This window comes from Lichenostomus cassidix, chromosome Z, assembly GCF_008360975.1.
Source record: "Lichenostomus cassidix isolate B80296 chromosome Z, HeHo_3.0, whole genome shotgun sequence".
Lineage (NCBI taxonomy): Eukaryota > Metazoa > Chordata > Aves > Passeriformes > Meliphagidae > Lichenostomus > Lichenostomus cassidix.
Genome location: NC_139511.1, coordinates 64,760,121 through 64,785,362, shown reverse-complemented (window position 1 = coordinate 64,785,362; position 25,242 = coordinate 64,760,121). Strand labels below are relative to the sequence as shown.

At 40.2% G+C, this 25,242-nt stretch overlaps 2 protein-coding genes across 8 annotated transcripts in view; both read right to left on the bottom strand.

The window, feature by feature from the left end:
* The window catches only part of MTMR12 (myotubularin related protein 12), a 33,269-nt gene extending 22,327 nt beyond the window's left edge, over nt 1-10,942 (bottom strand). The window contains exons 1-3 of one of the 4 annotated variants that reach the window (XM_085043537.1): nt 10,815-10,942; nt 3,044-3,098; nt 1,754-1,893 (exon numbers count right to left, since the gene is read on the bottom strand). In XM_085043537.1, the coding sequence (XP_084899663.1) occupies nt 1,754-1,852 (99 nt within the window). In that variant the 5' untranslated portion in view covers nt 1,853-1,893; nt 3,044-3,098; nt 10,815-10,942. Of the gene's footprint in view, nt 1-1,753; nt 1,894-3,043; nt 3,099-9,728; nt 9,969-10,003; nt 10,123-10,231; nt 10,403-10,814 lie in introns of those variants that run through there. The other 3 variants (XM_085043534.1, XM_085043536.1, XM_085043538.1) reach the window with 3 other exon arrangements.
* An 11,413-nt stretch (nt 10,943-22,355) lies between these two features.
* Nucleotides 22,356-25,242, bottom strand: part of ZFR (zinc finger RNA binding protein) — a 48,614-nt gene continuing 45,727 nt past the window's right edge. For all 4 annotated transcript variants that reach the window (XM_085043391.1, XM_085043392.1, XM_085043394.1 and 1 more), the window contains one exon: nt 22,356-24,721. In XM_085043391.1, coding sequence (XP_084899517.1) covers nt 24,542-24,721 — 180 coding nt within the window. In that variant the 3' untranslated portion in view covers nt 22,356-24,541. The remainder of the gene's footprint in view (nt 24,722-25,242) is intronic.

Genomic DNA, 25,242 nt, shown 5'->3' with positions numbered 1-25,242 from the left:
GCAGTAGCACCTTCTCCCAAGTAAAGGCTTTCCACACATTATTTTAATATCAGCATTACTTCTTATTCTTATAAGCTGTGTAAGGCAGAACAATGAAGAACAGCTATTAAAATACAGACAAATGCAAGTTACACAGACATAGTTTATAAACTGCAGATATATAGTTTTATTTAATCTCAGCCATGCTTGATATGTAGGTACAGTTTTTATTTTTCAAATAGCTTCAAAGCATGCATTTCTATTGAGAGTCACTTTTCAAACTAGAACCACTGCAGTAAACAGGAAATACAGTAACTTCATGTAATCCAAGCCCTTTTATGACAAGTTTCCTTGCTATGGGAACCTGGCACGAAATACAAAGTCTCTTAAAAGAACAAGTATCCCAAGAACATTCCAACATTGAAGTGAGATTTATCACCAGGAAAAATGAAGACACACACACACAACCCAAATACCTTATCTAATGTGTAACCAAATTTGAAGTGATTTGGAATTACTTTCATTTCCACGATCCCATGAATTCAGTTAAAAATGGCATTTGAGTGATAACACCATTAAACACTATTATTTTCAATAGTATTATCAAAAGGCTGATGTACACTACATCAGCAAGTTATATTTTACTGTGAACAGAGCTAACCTTATTCAAATTATTTCCAGGTCTGCAGTACTCTAAACCAGGTAGGTAATACTGAACTTTCATTAAAAGAAATATAGCTGACTTGGCATGTTATAAACCAAAGGTTCAAAGCCAGCAATGGAACAGAAATTAGCATGGTCATTACCAACTTTAGAGGGATCACTTGAGATTTACGTCAAAATATTCTGAAGCTTTGTCTTAACTAATTCCAGAAGGTCCAATAATCTGTACTTGGCTGCAGAAGCCTTAATTTAATGTTTAAATTTTGTGAAATTTTACCCCAAGAAACTTCTGACTACAATCAACATGTGTCAAATCATATTATTCTCACTGTCCTTCACTGTCAAGATCACCTTGAACTTGGGAGCCACTAGGCTCTTCTTCAACTTCTATCACCTAAAATTGACTAAACTGTTTCAATGCTTTAAGCTTATTAAAAGAACTGTGGCATTACCATTCTCCTCCAACAGCTCAATTGGAGCACCTAAACCAAAAAAGACTGAAATAATTTTTAAGATTTGGGGAGTTTTTAGCTTTTTCAGTGTTTTCAAGCTCAACAGCACTAGGTTTTTACATCTTTTCAGTAAACACCTGACTTTGAATGAAATAATTCAGAGCTTTACTGAGCCACGCAATTTTTTAGAGCATTTCCGCTGAGTATCAGCTTACTCAGTCTTGTACAGCCTGAAATGATTCTGCAGATGTAGGCCAAAGTCAAATCAGGCAGATGTTATCCATCATCAGAGCTACATTTGACATTAACACTTCGACAAACGCTACCAAGACAAAGAGTCAGAAATCAGCTTGAAACAAACTGTTGATTTGTTTTCAAAGCAACGGGTTCTTTTAATTTAAGCTTGACCAACTCACAAAATATAAAGAGTTATAAACTATGTCTAATGTAAGTGTCCACACAAATGCCTGCATTGTCTTTGCTTAAAATAGTCCTTAGAGCTTGAAGAAGGATCAAGCAGATGCACATTTGTTGAAGTTCGTCTGTACCCATTAAGAAATATTATACATTTATGTTCATTCTGCATATTTATATAAGGGAAAGATATGATTACTTATTCAGAGCCTGTTTAGTCATAATTAGAAGACTTGTTTTCTTACATTATCATCTGAAGCAGAATCATCATCAAGGAAAGAAATCTTGAAGTTTGTGCACACAAGTTTTCCATAAGTGCCACGATTCGACCCATCTTCTTGCATATACTTGTACACTGTGCTGGCTTCACAAAGCAGCAGCTCACCTGAAGAGAACAAACACTGACTTGCAACATTAACTGACATTTACAATTGAATTATTTAAATTGTTATCTCAAACTCACCAATAACTTCCTGACAGTTTCTCAGAACTGTATGCCTAAAGATATTTCATCACTGTTACACAAAACCACTAAGAGGCAGCTCCTGGAATCAGCACACTGAGAACCTTCCAGGTTACTAATGTTATTCCAGAAGGCCTGAATTGCAGATGTTTAGGAGTTCTGTAACCAGAGGCACCTGTGTCATTGCCTACTCCAAGTGGCAGGAGAAGAACAGTCATTCAAGTGTGTAGTCAAAAGAAACCCCCAAACCTTACAAGAGCAGTTTAAGTAGTCAATAAAAAAGTTGAAAATTGTTCCAATTTTCCTCCCTGTTAAACTCTAAGAATGCTGACACATTTGAGCCAGTTATTTCAGGTTGTTCATAATTATTTTTTCATAGCTTTGACTATCATACAGCTCCCAGGGGGATTTTAAAGTCTCAAACACAAGTCTGCATAAATAATAGTCAATTAAGTCCTGATTTTAGAATTCACAGGGACTGAACTTCAAATTTAAGAAAGTAAAGTTTTAATAGATGTGGTTGGACAGACTCTTGGTCCTTCCTAAAAAGTGTAGGAAACCTAACAGAAGAATACTAGTTTATTGTAAACTTTTACCTGTATTTTGTTGTTCCTTATCTTGGAATTATTTTTTTAAAAGAAATAATTGTACATTACAAAAGAAAATCTCAACAGTGAAAGAAACATTGGAAGGCCCCAGTAACTCCCAGGATAGGCAAAGCCACTAGAAGGTAAATTTCCTCTAGTTCTTGTCTTCAGTTCCAAACAAATACCCACCCAACTTTAACTTCTAAGAAACAGGGCAAACTCAAGTATAGACAGTTCTCCACATACAGCTTACCTGAGGACACTGTACTCTACAAAGTATTAGTTTGTATAGAGTTTTCAACACCCCATGCAGATACAGATGTTAAGAACGTTTCAATCTGCACAGGTTGTTAAACCAAACACTGTACTTTACTACTTGTGACACTGATGTCACATGAGTGTTTGCTGCAGACATGGAAATATTTAAGTATTGTTTATTAATCACTAATTTTTATTACTTAAGTCTAGTAATATACAATGGGTACCTGGTAATAAGCGAGGATTTACTTCCTTTTCTACAGGCTCCTTTATGTGTATTTCCTAAAGAGAGAAAGAGTAATTATTGCTTTGCAAAGATCATACCTTTCACACATGCTGTAAAGAACTACACCATCCCAATTTAATTCCTCACATCCTGGCAAATTAAAATTAAGGCAAAAGAAAACCTCCTAAACTTAAGAAGAGTATGTTTGCAATGTGATCTTTCTACTTCATGTCAGTAGCCTACTAGCTAAATAATCAAGTGTTTTGACATCCACAGTGTCAGTTACATTCCTTTGTGAACACACAAAAAATGCACTATTTGTGTAAGTAACAGACAGAAATAAAACATTACCAATACTTTTTAAGTTCTCTCAGCACACCTAAATGGATAAGCATAAACCTAGTATTAAAACATCCTTTCACAGCTAATTCATAAGCTTTCCCATGTATGACTTGCTATTTTTCCTAACATACCCTTTGGTTTTTCAAATTTCATTAATAACTCCCTGCTTCTGATTTTCTTATAGGCATTATTTCAACCAAAGTACAAAAGTTACTTAACCAGCACTAACATGACAAACATATGAAAAGGTATGTCAGGACCTTGGAGCTAAGAGGTAAAAATTGATGACAGGATATCCTTCAGTTTGGACCCAAATTGCACAAACCAAACACATTAAATTCTGTGTGTCACTTATTCTAGTCTTTAAGCACTGACAGTTGGGCTAAAATCTCCAGCCAAAAGACTATTAAACTAGAGGACACGCTACACCCTTCCTGCTCAGCCTGTTCAGAACTTCCTCCTCCAAGTCCAAATCACTTTGCATGCACTGGAGTCTTTCTTGGAAAACCATTAGTTAACTGGAAACCCCCCCGGGGGCACAGCAGTAAGCAAGCTAATTTTAGTTTGTCACCAGCATCCAGAGTCAGATACTGCAATTCAAGGCAAGCAATCAAAAGAAGATATAAGCAATAATAATTCTGCTGGATTAAATACAGAGAAACAAAAGCCCCTGAGAGTACAAAAATAAACAGCCTCTGCCATTCATATAAACACTTGTTCTCAATACTCAGAAGACCTAGAACTAAGTTTGAAGGCTGCACAGCAAAGCTAAAACCACCAGGAAACCACTTCATGAGAGCAGCAGAGATGTTCAAGATAGGCTGAAAAGAGAGAAAAGCTATGAGAGTGGTGGCAGTGTGAAGAAAGACATTCATAACTACAGCTGACAGCTAATAGAGAAAACAATCCCCAGTTTGCTGCCTTTGTTTTCCAAGTGTGGATGTTGGAGAAGTAAATTTTAACCAAAGTTCAGGTTCGTCAGCTAAAAAAGTTAGCTAAAACGTTACTACGGCTTAAGCTGAATACTTCTGCATTCAGAGGACAAATACATGCACCTCTTCTTCCCTCAGTGTTGTCTCCTAACCACTGGTAGCTCTAAGCTAAACCTTGGTTTTACAAGTGCCTTTAACAGCTCTGCCTTATACAATCACTCTTTGTGTCCAGCTACATGCAACACTGCTCAGAAAGCTGCATGCCAACAATCACTTCCACGGAACAGTAAAGCAGTTATACTAGCCAGGTGCTTTTCCAGTACCTTTTATTTGGGAGATGTCATAAGGCATATAAAAACTACTGCTCCTGCATACATACTGTTCGTACTTTTTGCCATGAGTAGCAAAGTGTTGGCAGATAGTGTTGGCAGATAAGAACTAAGGAAAAGAAATATTTGACCCCAAAGTTCTTTCAGTTTGCATACATTTGTTAAAATGCAATAAAGCATTTTATAACAGGTTTTAAAGGCAAATCATCTCGAACAAGTGGTTTGGGTTTTGGTTACAAGTTAAAATTGGTTATCTTCTGAAAGGAGCTAGAAGTTTAATCAAATTGCATCACAATGGATTAGAGACCACAAACACTGAGATCACCCTGTAAAATCCAGTTTCACTTGTTGACAAAAGCCCACAGACACTGAAGGGTTTATTATAGGCACAATTCCTACAACATCCAACAGATTCCAACAGTTAAGCCTCCAGAATAATTCTATTTGAAAGTGAACATTACTATTTCTATAATAAATTCATAAACATAGTAAAGGTGGTTTTGATACATATATGCCAGGGATATGACCTAGCATATATGTACATGACCTCAAGCCATGAGTGTTGCTGAAGAATCCATGCTGCTGCACTCATTTTCCTAGGGAGGGTATTAAAATACATTAGATTCTCTTAATGCCACATTTTGAATTTGTTCTTTTCAGCAAGAAGGTAAAGACCTGTATGGAAAATTAACTCACTATGAGTCAGTTCAGTTTGTGTAGGAACAAACATGTTAATTCAGCTACCATCTCCACTCTGTTTCAACTTTATTTTCATAATGAATATAAGTTTTGGGGCAACACAGATCTTACCACTAACTGAAGAGCCTGCTGATACTTCAATTCATGCTGCTCAACGTCCCTTTAATCAGTCACACGCTCATAGTCACCCACCCACTCCTTTATCCCTGGGTTTGTCTGACTACCCGGTGAGGTAATTTGGTTTGTAAAATCAGCTGGGAAGTATGTACTTGTCCTACATTTGGTTTTGTTGTTAGTGCCTATTGTTAGCAGAACTGGCTCATCAACAGGTCAGATGAGCACAGAAACAAAAGAAAGGGAAGCAGCAGAAGTAAGTCTGTCTCCTTTCCACAAACAACTAAACACATTTGGACCTCGGTAGTCTTCACCCTCTGGCCATCTGTTGAAGCTAAGCATGCAAGCACTTCCCATATATGACCACTGAAAGCCATGCAAACCCCTAGACAGACAGTTCTTCATCTGTAGCTCTCCTGTTTTGAATGCCCCAAGCAGCATTTTGCCACTTCTTACTCAAGATACAACACGGGAAGACCTATCTCCCCCACCTACTCCAGCCACAGCTAAAAGCAGTCACCCACAGCTGAAGGCAATTCCTCTCATTCCACAGGTAAACAATTGTGTACAAGAAATATGTAATGAGAAAAACATTCCCTGCATGCCAGAATCCAGATCGTGATAGAGAATCCATCTGGGTTTTCTTTTTTTAATCATTATTGACACATGTATATATGCACACACAGCAATGCTTCCACTGATCCAAATTACTGTGTGCTTCCACTGATCCATAGCTAGACATTTGTGCTACAAGTAATTCCAACAATTAAAAACAAGACTTCTAGTAAACATACTGAGAAAACATGTTTGAGATTCAAATAATGAAGGAGCAAGTTATGACTTCGAGAGCACCAAGAGCACTGGCTGAAACAGCTGACAGCTTTTAAAGCTGACAGCAAATAGTAGTTCTGCAAGGACACAGAATACTTCAGTGTTTTTACATAGCTTTCCACAAGTAATCTCTGCACAGGGAAGCTCTACATCCTGATGAGGTTTGCTATCAGCTTGTATTTTTTTCATATTTACTTCACTAAAAGACTAAAAGAGGGGTGAGATAAAGATAAACGTATACTTAAGAAAGTTATCAGTTGTGAAAGTCAAACTGTGTACTGAAATACTTGCAAATTAGTTGTGGTACTCCAACAAGTGAATACAGTGTTCCTGAGTAAAATAAACTTTTGTGGAACACTTCCACTGGAACTTCACGCAAAAGAAGAAACACCCATGCAAATGCTGAGTATCTACTTTGCGGCCAGAAACAAACCACATTATATAGCTGGTGCTTTCTGAAGGACTACTTGTTGGTCAAATAAACCTAATCCCACGTAGTATGCCATACAATCCAGAGCATATACTTACTACACTTCAATAACATTGCTGAGAATAATCTCTAACTGCTTGTTTTCCTTCCTTTCACAACACCATTATCCAAAAGTCTATTAGATCATAGCACATATTTTCCACATCTGTTTCATCTCTTATCCTCTCCTTTTTCCTTATATTGTCCTGTCCATCTCTGACATCAAAGCCTGGCTTCCCCCATGTCAGCCCAGCTGTCCATTTCACCAACTCCTGTTCCTTATTCCACCCTCCAATTCCACTGTACCAGTTTTGAAGAAGCGCTGTCCTTTTTAGGAGTGATCACTACAGAACACACAATATAGTACCAAGATTTACAAGCAAAATGCATTCATGGTGGTTATGAGCTAACAACAGTGCAGGATCTGAGACACAAAGCACATGTGTGTGTTTTGACACACATGTAGGATCTGAGTGTAGGATCTGAGACACAGTGTAGGATCTGAGACACAAATTACATGAGTTATGAAAGGTACCCTCAGCAGTCTGTGGTGTACCCCAGATTTCAGAGACAAGCAGCATGAAGCAGAATGGCCTCTTTTATAGTTTAAAGGCTAACACAAGAAATAACATCCCGTAAGAATTAACATGAAGGATTTAGCTTTAAAGAATGCATGCACAAAAACCAACTTTAAGCTTGAAATCAAATTTCATATCTAAGTCTTCAATGCAAATTAAGATTTTTAGGAAAATATGATCTAGCTTGTTGGCCCTGTAAATAATTTCAGTTTTCAAAGTTTAAAAGAGCTAGAAATCATGAAGTAATTCATGGGTTTGACTGTCTCCACAGACAAATATTCTAAGTCTATGATCTGAAATGTCAAAACATTGACTTTATACCCTAGTATTCACCCCACTTCCTGCAGGGTAGCCAAGTCTGTCCTGAGGGGAAGTGTGTCATTAATATCAACATCCTATGGTCTCACTCTCAACAGACCATTGATTGATCTGCGGTTCCATACAGCAGAGCACAACTAGGTTATATTTAGTCAGATGTTACAAACACTGCTTTTCCAGACATTCTGGGGTTTCACAGCAGAAATTACTTCTGTTCCTTTAATAAACAGCATTTTCTTTTCACTCCTTGCTTGCATCTGGTCATATATTAACATGAATAGAGTTCCTGTTTCTTTTCATATTCAAATAAATGCACAAAGCGGCTTAAAGTTGACTTAATTTTATTTTTCAGAATATTGCCTACTGTGTCCTCAGGTATCTGACCATGGACTAAACAAGGCAGGGCTAAACCAAACCTCAACTCTGCCTGCTAATTTCCCTATTCTAGGGCTCCCCTAACCTGGAAGCAGCAGTTTAAGGTCTTAAAACAACTTCCCAAGGAAACCAGGACAAGACCACAGAAGCTGGAGGCCGCAAGCATGGGGAGCTACAGCACAACACTACTATATCACTCTGTACTGCACAGTGGTTGACTGGAAATCTTGCCTCAGGTTGGAAGTACAAGGAGATTCAAGGAAAGGCTCTGTAAATTCATGGATTAACTCCAGTCCCACACAGCTGAAGCCTCAAGCTCATCAAGCCCCTGAACTGCTGTTTCCCACCCTCTGACAGGGCTTGCCAGAAGAAGCACCACACCTGTTGCCAATACTTCCTCCCTGAGCAAATGGAAACTACAACACCTTGATGAAAGCTCCCAGTTGACCAAAATGTGTTCCACATAAGAGGAATTGGAAATCTCCACTGCTTTATCAGTCTAGTTCCACTTTTAAACCTCAAACACATGAGTTAACTTGTACAGGAAACCTGTGTTCAGAGAGTTATTTTTCTTTGGTGCATGCAGTTCCGTGGGAGATGCTCACTTCTGCTTACTTTAGGATATTTAATCAACATGCTTTTTCTAAACACAAGAATAGCCTCACTGGTTTCGCCACATATCTGAAATTTTCTTTTTAATCATCATAAAATCCACTTAAGTCTTCAGTTTCCTGTGTAACCATTAAGGCATAGGCTGTCAATAGCAGAGTCAAAACTTGCTTTACTTGCTAATCACATCAGACCTAAGTTTCACTGTGTCTTAGAGGGTGCAAAAGAGACACCCATTCTGTGGCAGAAGTCACATCTATAACACGAAGTTTCTGCTGCAAGAGTGCACAAAATTCTTACATTCAAGTGAAAAATTGAGAGGCTTAAAAGCAGCATGAATATGTACAATGTCTAGTGAATGAGGATATTTCATCAAGAGCCTCATCTTCCAGTGTTAAATACCTTTGTTACTCTTCCTGCAGCCATCAGGATCATATTTGAAGCGTTACAGCACTGCATTTAAAATCAAAGTACTCTTTATTATTTGGGATCTTGCTGCAGTATGAATATATTTGACATGTACCTCTTTACCACCAGCCATTTTTTCTAGCAAGCTTTAGTCATACACCATACTCATTTATATGGTGAAATGTCTTGCAGTAAGTCCAACAAATGAAGCTGTTACCTTCACAAAATTCAGTTCCTTGTATATTTGTACAAGGTACTTTCCAAAGGTGAAAAAGTGACCTCAAACAGGGATATATTTGCTGACTCCAGAAATATTTGTACCTATCATTTACATCTGTTTTCACGTATTCAAAAAATAAGGACAAAAGTTTTAAATACCTTAGCTGAGTTTAGCCAAAACAACTCTGATCTTTCAGATCTGGTGGAAAATAAAAAACAGCAGATTCACCAAGATCCTATCAGTGACAGAGTCGGCACTAACTAGCAAGACAGACAAAAATCTCTTCCTTAAGAAGTTCTCAAGAGAATTAACGATTAAGACAAATCAGTTTGACACAGATTACAAAGAACTAGCAGGGGAAGAAAACCCAACACTTATGGCTCATATTCATGAAATGTTTTTCCTAGAAAACAGCTGTTTACCAGGAATAAGAATGGAGGAATACAGAATAACAATACTGACCTAATACCATGTGCTGACAAGATGACCTCAGTAAACTGAGCCTTAGGTCACTTTGATCAAACCGTCAACGCAAGTTTCGAGAAACAATTGAAAGGCAGAACAATACGAAAGATACACACAGCAAGATACACACAGCCAAGAACTCAACATCGAGATGTTAAGGAAGGATATCCAGAGCTCTCCAGCGGCGGAACTGAGAGCACGGAGCTCACCGAACAGAACGCGAAGTGATGCTGTTCAGGGACAATAAGAACAACAGGTTCGGAAAGTCCCACCTTACGGGCCGAGCAGCCGCAGCCCGACATCTGGCCACCGCTTACAGAAACAACTCCGCAACCTGCCAGCTCTATTTTTTTAAGCTCTTTTCACGGCGCTGACCCTCGGGGCAGCCCAGGCAGGTTGAGCCCCGCAGCCCCTGGCAGCAGCCCTGGCCCCGGCCCCGCTCCCGCCGCCCCGCTGCCCGAGCCCCGGCCGGGCTGCCCCCGCCCCGCCCTGCCTCACACCTCCGGGCTGATGTAGGACACGAAGGACGGCTTGGCCGCCCTGGCCCCGCCGCCCAACATGGCCCCGGCCCGCGGCGGCGCTTCCCAGCGCTCGTCCCGAGCGGGGAGGCAGCGGAAGGAGCGATCCCGCGGCAGCGCGGCGGCGCCGAGCCGCATCACGGAGCCGGCACCGCCCATGCCCGCCTCTAGCCCCTACCGCGGCCCCGCTCAGCGCCGGCCATTTCTGCAGCACCGCCTCCCGCCGCGCCCGCCCTCACGGGGCTCGGCCCTGTCCGTCACGGCCGCGGGGCGGCCCGGGCTGCCGTGTGTGCCCCGGGAGTGCCCGTCACGGCCGTGCCCCTCACGGCTCGTGCCCCTCACGGCCGTGCCCCTCACGGCTCGTGCCCCTCACGGCCGTGCCCCTCACGGCTCTTGCCCCTCACGGCCGTGCCCCTCACGGCTGTGCCCCTCACGGATCTGGCCCCTCACGGCTCTGGCCCCTCACGGCTCTGGCCCCTCACGGCTCTGGCCCTGGCCTGCGGGGCGCGGCAGGCGACAACGGGGTTCTGTCGCCCGCTGTGTTAATTTCGAGGTAACCACGTACCCTTTTGCTTGGCTGCAGGGACCACCTGCTCCTGGCCTGTGCCTTGATCCAGTTATCACTTCCACAGAGTCATAAAATTACGGAATGGCTTGGGCTGTAAAGGACGTTAAAGCTCATCTCATTCCACCCCTGTTGCCACGGTCAAGGATACTTCCCACTGGACCAGGTTGCTCAAAGCTCCATCCATCCTGGCCTTGAGCAATGCCAGGGATGAGGCATCCACAGCTTCTCTGGGCGACTTGTGTCAGGGCCTCACCACCCTCGCGGCAAAGAATTTCTTCCTAATATCACATCAAAACTTTGTTTAACTCATCTACTGCACTGTTTCTAACTCGGCAGCAAAATGTCTGTGTTGTATCTGTGCACACTTGGAAGACAATTTGGCATTAAAGAAAATCTATACAAGGCATTGAGATGCAGAGTTTTCCTTATGGCAGGAGAAGAGCGAAGAAAATGACATAAAACAAGCTTTCCATTAAATAATCCTCTAAACCCTCTAAAACCTGACTGCTGATGCATCCCGAGGAGTCCTCTGCCCAATGTCTATTTAATGTGTTACAGCCACAGCCTCCCTGGAATGTCCTCTTTGGACACTGTATAATCAGAACTGTAAATAAACACCAGGTTTAACTGGTATGCAGGTTACTTTTAAAAGCTTCATTTTTATGTGGATACAGAACAATGCAAATATTGTAAACTGCCTGTGGCAATGCAGCAGGACTACCCAGCAATTCCAATGGCGAATGGTAAGCCAGGCGACAATTTGTGCACAGAGCAGACTTTATGGAAATATTTTTACAAAAATAAAACATACTTTACAAACTTCAGTACACCACAGGATGTGAATATCACAGCTCCTTCAGATATGAATGATAAGCACTTTTCATATAATTCTTTCATTTTTGTGGTAATACTTGACTTTACGCACCTTGCTCTAAACCCAGACCTAGGAAACCCACGGGAGGAAGAAAAAGGGTTACATGGAGTTATGAGACAGCATTTATAAAAGCAAAATGTGCTTTCGTTAAAGGGACTGTTTCAATTCAGAAATAAAACAATCTCCCTGTTTTCAAGCTCAAGGAATGAAAAGTTTGGATTTAATCACTTTCTCTCTGGAAAAAACACCCCACCCCAAAACAACTCAGAGATTAGCTTCCATTAGTAGTTTTACAACAAGGGCTAGTTTGGTATGAGATCCCACGCTGAAGAGCTCTCATGTTTCACTCCACAGCTGCTTCCACATAATTCCTTACATTGCAGCTGACCTCAGCTGCATAGGTCAAAAGTACTCCCCATGGGATTAAACTGGTGCAAATCCAGGGTGAGGGGAAATGTGGAACACCACCTCTTAGCTCTCTAGTGTATTAAAGTATTCAAAGAAAGAGAATAGCACTATAAAAATATTTTAAAGTACCTGAATTTAGAGTGGGAATAACACGGATACCTCAGCATGCCATGAGGTTTACAGCACACTGAAGCAAAAATCAGCTACATACTGACATAGCATTTTTCAAAGAGGAAGGGATGTTTTGACACCAGGCCAGAGTCTTAACTCTGATGGGAAGTGCAAAAGGAGCCTTAATTCCCACATAGCACATGGGAATTCATCCTTCATCTTGTGATCAAAAAAAAGCCCTACATTAAAAAAAAAACCAGAAAAACTGAATGTAACTGCTGTTCTCCGTCAGGAAAATGTCCACATTGTAATGAACATGGAGTGCTTCTTCCAAGGGTTTGCTCTCCAGGCTGCAATATGTGTGGAGCTGAACCCATTGCAGAGGGGATTTCAAGCCTTTTTCCTAGAATTTGAGGGCTGGATTTGGATCCCCCCCTTAGTCAGTGTGTTCATCTTTTCTGTAATGGAAGAAATAAAGCTATCACAAGCAAGTTAACTTACTTCAGAGAACATTAGCATCTGAAAGGAGCAGCTGCAACCCCAACACTGTGCCCAGCAGATTACTGAGCACCAAGGGCTTCCATATTCTTCCCTTCTCCCAGGATGAATGGTGTATTCTCACTTTCTCTTCTAAAATCTGGAGTCCATGGGGAATACCTGCAAAAGTCCACTTCAGCCCAGTTACCTTATCTCCGTGGATTCCTCCTGCAGACAGTGGAGGGAAACGGGCTCCTTCTGAAGGCAATGGGGGCAGCAAATAAATTCCTTGCTCAGAAGCAACTACAAAAGACTGCCCAGTGCTCAGAGCGCCTCAGGAAATCAGCTTGGCCAGGCTGAATTTGGCCTTTAAGAGTGCCCTCCTTCCCCACCCTGGCTTTACACTCCCACCATAGTCACCTACTGCCTCACATGTATTTAAATATTTACCTTTTTGTCATTTTAATGTTCTCCCTCTCTTCAGCATTGCCACTCTGGAGTGTTGTTGTTCCAAATTGCCCCTGGTGTTTTTGAAAATTGCCCCATCCCGATGAGAAAATAAAACAGTTCAGTGCTGTTCAATAATTTGAGATTTTTCTCCTCACTAATAAAGACTTTAACAAAAATAATTTCTGCAACAAATTGAAGTTCATGGAATGGTGTGTTAACAGGATCTGCCTTCCCATGTTTCTTCTAAATGGGAAGTGTTCCATGCTGCCAATAACTCTCAGTCCATTAAAAAAAAAAAAAGAGTGTATCAAATAATATAATTCAATTTTGTTCAATTTTACAGGTATATCAATGACAATCATGCAAATGTAGAGGAGTAAAACTTTTTAAAAGTCAATTTCTAGTTTGTCTCTAGTGGGTGAAGAACATATGGCATTTTACTGTCACCATGTCATCCTGATACTTTGCTCTTTCTAAAAAGATGATCACAGTATTTACCTTTAAAGCTGTCTGCAGGAGGAAATCTCACATACTTATCTCTGCTCTTCCCATGAACAGAGATTACTTTGTTTAAAAAATGTACATGCTATTAATTTGACTAATTCTTTGGTCTGAATTCTCAGCTGTGCCCAGGCTGGATGGGAACAGCTGATGGCAGGGAGACACAAAGGAGCTGTTTGCAGCTTCTCTATCAGTTTTTTCAGGAATCCTCTTTACTACAAGTTGTAGCTCATATTTGCCTTTGTGACAATCCTTGTCAGCATTTCCTTGGCTATGGGAAGTAAGTATCCTGGATAAGGCGTTGTTCTAGGCAGTATCTGGAGCACAGCTGATGAAGATCACTGAGCACAGCTCTCTGTGTCACATTTCAGCTTTTCTGAGCCTGGGCCTTTGTAAATCTCAATGCCCTGAGGAATGCAAAGGGTGCTTGGTTGCACAGGGGGTGCAGGTCACAGTGTGCTGTGGGTGCTTCAGTGTAGGTTGGACAGATGTCTGTGAATTTTTAAAGCCATTCATGAGTGTTGAGCAAACTTGCATGACTACAGCTGATTTCTACTCCCTATTTCCTCTTTTTGAAGAAAATGGAGGGAGTCTTTGCCCTGGTATAAACCTGCAAAGTCACAAGAGTGCATAACTCCTGTTCCAGAGTGGTTAATCAGAGGCAGGAATCTGCAGCTGTGCTCCTCTTTGATCTCTCATCGTGGCTGGATCCAGGTCTGGACACAACTTTTAGTAAATGCCCCTCCAAGATGACACAGGTAAAGATTTGAAGTAGCAGCTCATAAGAGAATCTCAAAAGGTTACCCTTTGTCAAGGTTCCGTGATCTTTCTGTTCAGAAAAGCACCTGGGTGTAGAATTTGAAGATTTTTCCTTTTTTCACACTTGTCTGGGCATTACCAGAAGAACTGCACTTAGGTGTGCACTTACTCTGACACTTCACAGAGCATCACAGATGCTCCTGTGTACTCAGAAGGGAGGAGCTGTCCCAAAAGTGTTGGATTTACCCTGAGTATACAGAGGTCTCCCATCCATGCTGGGCCTGACACTCCCTGTTTCAACTGTTCAATTAAACCAGTTTAGGTCTTAGGATCTTAAGCAATAAGAGAACACATTAAAGTGGCTGAAATCCGTATGCAAGAAATATAGAGTACTTAAGATGATGCTGGAAGTCAGATTACTGGGAACTATCGGGGAAAAATTCAGAAATGAGGAATATGCTATGATGTCCTTTGGGAAATGGTTGGCAAATCAGTGTATAGACAGCCAGCAGCTATCTCTGCTTTACATAGGCTACGATAAATTTCTATGAAAAATCATGAATGTTAGCCTTCTGCAAATTAGAGCAATTAAAAAGGAAAAAAAAAGAAGAAGAAGAAAAGAAGGGTTCTGCTCTAAGATGTTACTTCTAAGACTGGATTCACACTGACATTTTCATTTGCCAGTACTTTCAGTGTCCTTCAGGAATTAGTTTCCAAACCTGGTTTGGGCTGCATTTTGTCACCTTTGAGGTAAAGTAATTTTTGAAGTATATGGTCAGAGGTTGTGTAGGGCTGTCTTGTAGGAACTCTTTGTCTTCCAGTTTTGTTGCATTGGCCTTTGTCTACTGACTGTATTGTGTGTTTCAATTTTTTAAGCAGAGTTTTCTATTCCTTGTTGTGAGAACTTAATCTCTTTGGAGAGAATTTGGGTCAGTCTCTCCCCACAAAGGGAAAGCAGATCTACTCTAGCTTTCCTCAGCTGAAATCTCTGGTTCTGATTCCTCTTCCATCCCATCTCAGTCCTGAGACACTATGTGCCCAGTTCCTCCCTGAAGGTGGTTGAAGAGATGCGTTTTTTTAAGTAAAGCCATCTGGGACATCCCACATGGCCACATATCATGACTCAGATGACAAACAGCAGCTCTTCCAGGGGTAGCAATACACATCAGTGCTATTTTGTGTCCATCCCGTAATTACTGAATGTTTTTGTTCTACCAGGGCCTTCCAGAGCTAGCAAGACAACTAAAATTTGAAGTCTTGGTCAAGTGATGGCGTAGATAGTAAAAGGCTGTAGAAAGGGGCCATGGGGACATCTGAGCACTAACCAGGAAGGTTCATCTGCCATTTGGGGCATGTAGTGCCAAAACATGCACACGGAAGAGTGAAAGACCAAATTAATAACTGTGCCATGGAGAGCGGGACAGAGGGATTAACTGCTGAGAACACACCCTGGGCCCAAGTGTTTACTTTAGTCATAAAGATGCAGCTGGGAATTACATGTTTTAAACCTGAGCATGGAAAACAAAATATGGCTGTGAGAGCTGTGAAAACTGAGGGAACAAAGCACCTCACAATGAATAGCAAAACCACCTTCTCTTAATAGCTACAAGTGGGAGAAGAGGAAGTGAGTAACTAGTAAATCTACTCACCCAGGAAAGCATGGGTGTCACAAACAAGAACACAAGGGCTAGGGAAGTTCCCCACCTTTTTTTAGCTCTTTTGAAGCAAACACAATTACTTGTTCATGGGCACACACAGACTTCTTTGTTGTGTGGCGAACTTGTTTATTTTATTCTCCAAAAGACTGTGAACAGAAATTACTTCAGACTGGGTATTTCTTATCCATAACACTACATAAAGGGTGAGCCAAACCCTGTCTGTATCAGGAAAAAGCCAACGCGATGGCTGGATGTGAGGCAAAGCTAAATTAGGGCTCACGTCTCACCCTTGTTTCGTCTAAGCCTACAGTCCAAAGGGAGGTCCTAAGGATCATGAGCTTGTGGAATACAATATTGATAAATCTAAATGTGGCTCTCCTGATATCAAAGGATGTGAATTGACTCTTCTGTCTTGGTATGAACCCCATGAAAGAAAAGAGAAACATTCAGCTCCCAGTTTGATGCCAGTCTCTGAGCTGGGTGGTGGACAAATCTGCCAAGGTGTCCTTGGGAAGCCCTGATTCTTTCTGCCCAAGTCAGAATGCAATTCACTGAATGCAATTTGGATGAAAAGTCCTTGGGGAAAGATTTCCAGCTATTTGTCACCAGCTGGGAATCTGGTCCAGCTAGTTAAATAGTTCTGCCTGTGCAGGGCTCTTCCTGCTGGGCATGAGGAGAAGCAAAGCAAAGTTGGTGAGAACCATCCAGTGTCCGAATTACAGGGTACAGGACAGGTCAGTTCCAGCATATCCGTGGGGTGAAATACTCGTTATGAGGCCTACACAATAACCCTTCTCTTTGGGAAAGACACATACTGACTTGAAAGTTTTTGCTGGCTGTGTCCTGGCTCTTCTGTGCTTTCCTTTAGCAGTGAAACTTGTATCTAGTGCATGACTCCAGTAAAAAAATGTGCTTGTTTTACTTTGCCCACCAGGCCCTCGACAAACTCTTGGCTTTGGTTTCCTAATGCAAAATGCACGTGTGTGTCAGTAATCACGGAGGTCAGGTAATGAGAGAAGCCATCCAGCTCGTGCTGTTGTCCCCATCTCCCATACAACTGCTGGAACTAAAAAAATCCAGCCCAGATAATCTGAGAAACAGGCAAAAAATGATGTCTGCAGGAAAGCTACATGATCTTTAGCAGAAACTCATGGTGAAACACAAACATGAGTCTACAGGCTGACTTCAGCTTCCCTTTACTGTCCCTGACTTCAAATAGGCCTTTGTCTAAGGAAGGCACACTTTTATTTAGCTAAGACAAATGAATCTTTGAAGCAGCAAACTTTGTTGAAGCAGCAAATCTTGTAAAAGAAATCTCATAAATCCATGTATTCTTCCCTGCTAGCAAATGTTTTTGATTTACTAGAATATTTTTCTCTTGAATTGCTATGGTTTTCATCTTCAGGGACTTGGAAAGTTTCTTGACCAAACTTTCTAGAATTAAATTGCATTCATGCTAGAATTAAAATATTCTTGCTGATGTTTGTATGGGAATTTGGCATGCCTGAATGTCAGATGGGTATTTGGAAACATTCTTCTTGAGGGTTCCAGAAGTCACTTGCACTTCCAGAACTCCAGTTTTTTTGAAGGAAGTAAGTTATTTTAAATCCATTTTTTTTCTGATGCATGGGTGAAATTTGTTGAGGGACTTTTCCTCGGGGAGAATATATAACCAGCAGGGGACTGGTGGAATTTAATTGCGTGGACTTTGTCCCAAACCCTTGGGTTTCAGATCTGTGTTCTCTGACTGCATCACTGCTTCTTGGGAAACACTTCAGCCCTGGCTACTCCTGTAACAGGAGCTCTGAGTTGATCCTATGGTAAATTGGTACATCTTATGCCTTTGGATACACTGGAGAACATGCTGGGGATGTTAGTTAAAGCATACAGAATCCTGATTTATTATTTACCATTGTCATATAAGGAATGCTTACCCTGAATCTATTGCCCTGAAATCACCCCTGGAAGCAGCTGCAAGAAATTTCTGAAGAAATGGATCCAAGAATATAAAACCACACACTACTTCCTCACACAGTATTTTTATCTGAAATATCCCTCTCCTCCTGTTCTCAGTGATTTGCCAGATACAGTCTTTTGACACATATTTTATCAACTTTTCCTTTATAACCTCTTTCTCAGGTTGCTTTCCTCAGTGGGAATCCTTACCTTGCAGAATTTCTTCTTTGCAGCCCTCGGTGACTCAAAATTGAATCTTTCTTCTTCCTTCTGCTATGTCTACTCTGACTTTTCTAATTTCTTTACACCCCTAAAGTATTTACTTAATTTATTCACAAGATAGTCCTGGCTGTGTTTCTAACCACTGCTATCTTCTAATTCACTAGCAGATTTTATCTGGGGTTTTGCTGCCATGACAACTTTGGTGCATCGTTAAAAAATTGTTTAAAAATTATTTTAAAATACATTCTTTGGCAATGGAGAGGAAGGGTGTAATGGCTGAAACATCACAGCTTTCCCTTCGTGCTTGCCACAGAAAAAGGTGAGAATGAACTCTGCCTTTCCAAGGGGAGCTGCTGCTGAGGACACAGCGCTCTCTGCTGCTGGGAGCACACAGGGACACCTCAAATACAGCCCTGTGGATTTGCTGCATAAAACTGCGCTTTCCTTTTTGGCTGTGGAACATTCACTTAGGTTTCCAAGTGTCTGGAGAAGTGTCCTCACACACTCGTTAACTCTCCATTCATGTGTAAGGGAGCAAGGCATGGGGTCTAGATGTAGTTCTGTCTGTGAAGCAGGAGAGATACATGAAAGGTCAGTATTCCAGTCCCTTCTCAGCTTTTCCTTCACCTTTTCCCACAGCACACTTGCAGTACATGACATGAATTATTTTTTAACACCTCAGATCAACTGGCTTAAAGCATTTCAGTCTCAAACACCTCAGTCACCTGGAACTTTTTTCTTCTATGTTTTTGTGGAATGCTGCAGTAGCTACATGAGTGGCCAGTCATGCATTGGTCTCTCTTGATTTCCTACACTATTTTCAGAGTTGATTATTGTTGACTATTCAATGTAACATTTTTTTCCTTTTTAATTTACCTTTGATTTGTAGCTCTCAAATGGCCTCCCCCATCTTATTTCTTGAGTTGGACCCATTTAATTACTTCTTTCTGTAGCCATTTTTCTTTTTTTCCCCTTTCTAATGGGGTGAACATTAACAAGTCCAAATGCTGGACTCCAATCCTGCGATGGGGTAATGCCAGACACAAGTATGAAGTGGCTGGACAGCAGCACAGAGGGATGTGGGGCCAGCTGGCACTGGGCTCAGTGTGGGTCAGCAGTGCCCGGGCAGCCCTGAGGGAAAACCCATCCCAGAGCACTGAGCACAGCACAACTGGCACACAGAGGGGATGATCCTGCTGGGCTCAGCCTTGGGGCAGCCTCAGCCTGGGCCCTGCAGCTGGGCAATGATGTGAAGGTCCTTGAATGTGTCCTAAGCAGGGAAACAAAGCTGCTGGCAGGGTTGGAAGCAACTTCCTGTGAGGAGCAGCTGAGGGCTTTGGGCTTGTGCAGTTTGGAGAAAGGGAGGCTGAGAGGTGACCCCACTGCTCTCTGCAGCTTCCTGAGGAGGGGAAGGGCACAGAGAGGTGCTGAGCTCTCCTCCCTGCTATCCAGGGCCAGGACATGTGGGAATGGTTCACAGCTGCAGAAGGAGAGCTTTAGATTGGCCATTAGAAGGCATTTCTGTACAGAAACAGTGGTCAAGCACGGCAACAGGCTTCCTAGAGAAGTGGTGGATGCCCCAGTCTGTCAGTGTTCAAAGGCATTTGGACAGTGCCCTTAACAACGTGCTTGAGCTTGGCCAGCCCTCAAGTGGTCAGGCAGGTGACTGGACAATCACTGTAGGTTCCCTTCCAACTGGAAGAGTGTTCTATTGTATTTTATTCCCTTTCCACTTACAATGCATATTAGAATAAATTATTGAAGTTATTGTTAGAAATTGGGATGGCATTTAATTACCATAGACACTTTTCCTGCGACAAACACACTGTTGTTGATACCACAATGCTTCCCTCATGATTACCCCACCTTCCTGAAGCTGCAATTTCACACAACCATATGGGTAATCCAAAATACTGGATCACTCTGGCTTCAGTTCTTAAATGTATCACACTTAACCTCTCACATGTGAAAATATGAAGTAGTTACCTAAGCAATGACATTCTCGACATCCTAAGCCACGCTGAGATATCCATGTGGGACTGGCAGCTGTGGGCCTGGACCTGTGAGAAACTCATCCCCTTTTGAAGCAGCACATATCCCATAGCATGTAAAACATGACAGTAAACTCCTGTCTTCAGGCACCTTCATCTCTCCCATATTCTTTGTTAACTTGTACAAGCAAAAAATTACTGGCAGACTAATGTGTGCCAGAAGTGAAGTCTGTGATAAGGCTGTTTTACATACTCTGACCATGCTATTAATACAAACATGATGCAGCATGCAGAAAAGGAGTTTATGAAAGAAGCAAGGTTTGTGATGCTCTTGTAGGAACAAGAGGCTTTTTGTCTCACTTTTAATGTTAAAGTAACATTTTTACTGTAGAAAAAGCCACTTATTTTCTCTTGGTCAGCTACTTCATTCTGCAGTCTTAGATTTCAAAATACGAAACTTGCAAAATCTACAAAGGTTTCTTGATGCCATTCTATTTTTATTTTGATTTAGGGTATCAATCTCCAACAGGACTGATGCAAAATATATGTGGAAGCATTTAAGCTGGTGGCTGAGCTGATAGGCTTTAATACTGCAATAAGTACTGGTGGCCATGGAATTGCAGAACAGTTTAAGAAAACATAAGTATTAAAAAAGATGTCTCTAAATGATGGCCCTTGATATGGAAGGGCCATGTCATGTAGGAAAGTGTGCACTGTGCAGGGCCAAGATCCCCTTGCTGGGGCATCCTTGAAAAACAGTGACCTTTACCCTTGGAGCAACTTGACTCTTGTCAAGTATTATTTGGGTAGTGTTTCTTAAAATGCAACTATAAACAATCAGAAAGTTCAACAAACACCAGCACGCATCTCTCAGACTTTCATAATGCAAAGGAAAGAGTGGAACAGAATGTAAGAATACATATTAACAGATATTTACAAAATGAAGCCTGATTTTTATTTGGATATAAATCAAAATTGCTGTAGTAAATCTCTAGACAACCCTCCTAGGATTTTTTTCCCCAAAAAGACCAGCTATTTATTTCATTTTGAAAGTCTGAGAAATAGCACACTGAAGGAGAAAAAAGTCTTCTGAGAAGATCTATAGAAGAATCACTCAGGAGAAATTTAATTTGGTAGCTTTTTTTGGCTAGAAGGTTCTTTGGCTTACAGCTGCCATTAAAAAACAACCTAAAAATTTAAGGAAAACAGAATTTATTACTGTAATGTGTAAATCTAAAATGTAAGTAGAAAAGAAACATTGCTAACAGTGCCTATTCCCTCCCATTATTAATGCTATGCTATTCAAATCTGTTTGGGTACTCCAAACAAGTCTTAATTGCTTAACAAAGAAATGAATTCGGCATTGTGTGACTACTTAAGACATTATGATCAGCAGATATTCAACCAGCAACAAGAATGTTAAATAAGCATACAAATTGTTGTAGGAATAGTTAAAGTTGATTCCAACTGTTGGAAATTTTCTAGGCAGAACAATTTTAAGTACTGAAAGGTCTAAAAATAGAAGCTGCAAATGAACCCATCATATTCAAGAGCTCTGTAAGTTTAACTGTTTATCTAGAATTTCATAAAAGGGCAAGAAGTTGATTGACTATGTCTAACAGAGTTTAATTTCTAGCAGTGCCTTTATGCATGAATCCATGTGAAACCACACTGCTCACAGACAAGACACACTTATGAACTAGAAGACAACTCAAAGTTTGAAAAAGCTTTGAAACAGAAAAGCTCACATTTTCACAAACTGTTCCTCTAAGGTGAGCACGGAGGGGAATATTTTTCCTATGTACATTTCTCTTTTCTGTATGAGGACTGTGGTGTCTGTGATTTTTGGGATTTAACACACAGCACTGCTGAATAAAATACGCAAACAGTGCTTATCAGTAAACTGCTAGCATTACCAAAACACAGGGTATTAAAATGTGTATTTAGTCACAGTTCTGCCTTCCTAAGTGCACCATGTAGTATTTAGAGTCAAAGCTAGCTCTGTGCTTTTGAAAACCTTGTTTTAACTTTCTTCTTATATTTGTTAACAAGAGTCAGAAGTTATCCATTAAAATGAGCAGGAACACCAGAAACAAACTGCAAATTCACCCTTCACCACACAGCACAAAAATCATGGTCACAGCTTCATATTTAATGTGGAATCACTTTAAGTATACAATATTTCAAAAGATCCAGAAACTGGTTAGGAGCTAAATGCCAGTAGAACAAAAATACAGAAAATCTAAAATACATCTTTGACCTTTTTAATCCTCTATTTTAGGGTCACATTCCTGAATAGACAAGTTTGCTTTATGAGGAAAGAAACTTTGGTATGGAGTTGAACTAGCCACATGAATAGCACCTGTAGCTTTTAAAATAAATAGCAATGGCTAACTAGACACGATGGCAGAAAGATATCCCCTAAGAACAAGCATATGCTTGGAGCTATGCATGAAGGCTGGACAATGAGTGTAATTTTTAAAAGTAATTTTAAGCATTTCTGCTTTTCGTATTTCTAATTATTTAAAAAGCTTTCCTACAATGAGAAAGCTTAACTTTTATATGCTAACCCCTAATAATCACTCCCTTGAAAATTGCACTCTGATGCTCACAGAACACTACTATTAAATGTTTTTCTTTTAAGTCTTTAGATTCCCTCTATATTTCTACAATGTTGTATTTTTATTCCATAGGCTCACGCTGGTTAGCAGTAGATGTTGGGAACAGAAATATCCCCCTTGCTCCAATAGTTGCTTTATTAAAAAGGTCAAAGATAAATTTGACCTTGAAATGGAACAGAAGTTGGGTTTTTTCTTAATAAATGGTATCAGAAATAACAAATTATCTTTGTCATGTGTGATACTCTCCTACAGCCATCGATGAAACAGCTACCGGAATGTTAGTCTATGTTAATCTGTGTTTTATGGGTTTGCAACAAAGCATAATACACATTTAACAGAGTAAGTGAAACTTCAGTTTCCAGTGTGTAATGAATTTTAGTAATTTAATAAATTTTAACTTTTATTTGTGTATTCCACTGTAGTGCTGTGACAACAAATCACACCTGTGTACCAGAGCATACATCAACAGTATGATGTAACTTGACTTACACCACTGCTATATTTAGATTTTTGAAAGAGACATAAGCATACACTATGGCCACAGCAAATAATTTTCTGGGTTTTTTCTTTGATAACCTTCACTTTTTCAGTAATACTTCACTTTTAAAATTTGAATTATTGAAAAAAATCACAGAAAGTTTATACAGGAACAGATATAAGGAATAACCTCACAGGCACTGATATGACAAACATTTATTTTAAGGGCTGAGAGGCATTAATGCCATATCGACAAAGTTGACTGAAAAAAATTACTGACTTTGTCTAAATGGAAAATGCCCACCTTTGCTTGTTAAGAAAAGAAATTCAGAAAGTTATTTTTTGGCCTTGCTATGTCACGAAGTCAATCATACAAAGACCTACGCATTTAACCTAAGATAATAGTTTTAAAAGCCCTTCTATTAAAAAAAAAAACCCATCATGCAAATCTTTGATCAATTATGCAGTGGCTTTTAAACTGTTGCAAGACCATACTGTATATATTAGCTTTTATACTGCTAATGCACAACTAACAGCAAACTCGATTAGATTAACACAAATTTGTCTTAATTACACTGTTATATCACACTAAGGAGACAAATGCCACAAGATTGGCAAAAACATTTAATTCTGAGCACTCAAATGGCAGGACAGTTATGTGTTGTAACCCCTTCACATTTAGAAAAAAACATGATCCTGCAGTCTCACTTTACAAAAAAGAAAAAACCAAAAAACTTCTGTAAAATATTAATTGGGAAGGGAACAGTTTTACTACCTAACACAAAGTAACTCATACAACTAGTGTCAAAGGCAAACAAAAATACTTCTAAATAAAAAGTCAAAATACACATAGCAACAGAAGCACAAATGCTGCATTAAATACAGTCAAGATAGGAAGACAATGCACTTGTTAATAAAAAAGACCAAAAAAAAAGAATAAAAGATACTAAACACATTTAAAGAAAATGCAATGACGGAAAACTATTTTTTCCTATGACAACAGTTTCCATTTGCAGTCTTTCCATCCATAATTTGTCTGGTACAGTACATCCAATTAAAATATTCGGAATCTCACAGAAGAGCTAGGTTGCTCTCTTCCAAATCTAATTCACAAGCTGGTTTTGGATGTTTTAAACAGACATCATTATGAATGAAGTAAAAGCAAGGCAACAAATGGACTTTTCATTTCCATCAATCTTAGCAATGATGACAAACATTTTTAAAAGTTATCATAATCTTTTTTATCCTTCTTTCCCTCTGCTTCAAACCCATCAACCCCATCACTGTCCCTTCTCCTTTTACGATTATTATGGATGTTGAAGCGTTGATTCATCTGTGGTAACGGATCCATTCCTAGAACTTTGTGTATCTGACGGAATGCAAGGAGTCTCAGTGCAAACTAGAAAAATGGTAAAAAAAAGGACTTGTGTTACAAACAAATGTCTGTTTTTGAGCACTCTGTCAAACAATTAAGGAAGAACATCAGTGATGTATGACACTACCCTTAGCTCTAATTATCCTGTCCTTCTTTTCCCCAACAAAGTTAACGCAATAAGACATGTATGTCACATTTGCTGCTTCTGTATGTGCAGCATCTTAGCTTAAAAATAATGTATGTGTGTTTGAGCTTCTGGGCTTGCACTGAAGCAGCCAAGGCTTGTCACATGTCCCTTTAGGTATTAGGAATCATTAGCAAAAGGATCAAATGCAGAGGCAGTGGCAGTAGCCTCTTAAGCTGCAACCATGAATGGTCAATACCGTCACCTGAAACTTACACAGATGTATTTATAAAATATTAAATGTTAAAGTAATTTCTAATCTAGTAACACAACACTGTAGAGTGAGCCTGTTTACAGACCCATATAGGTAGAGACACAGATGAGAATGCTACAAAATTTTCAGGAAAATACATTTATTTTA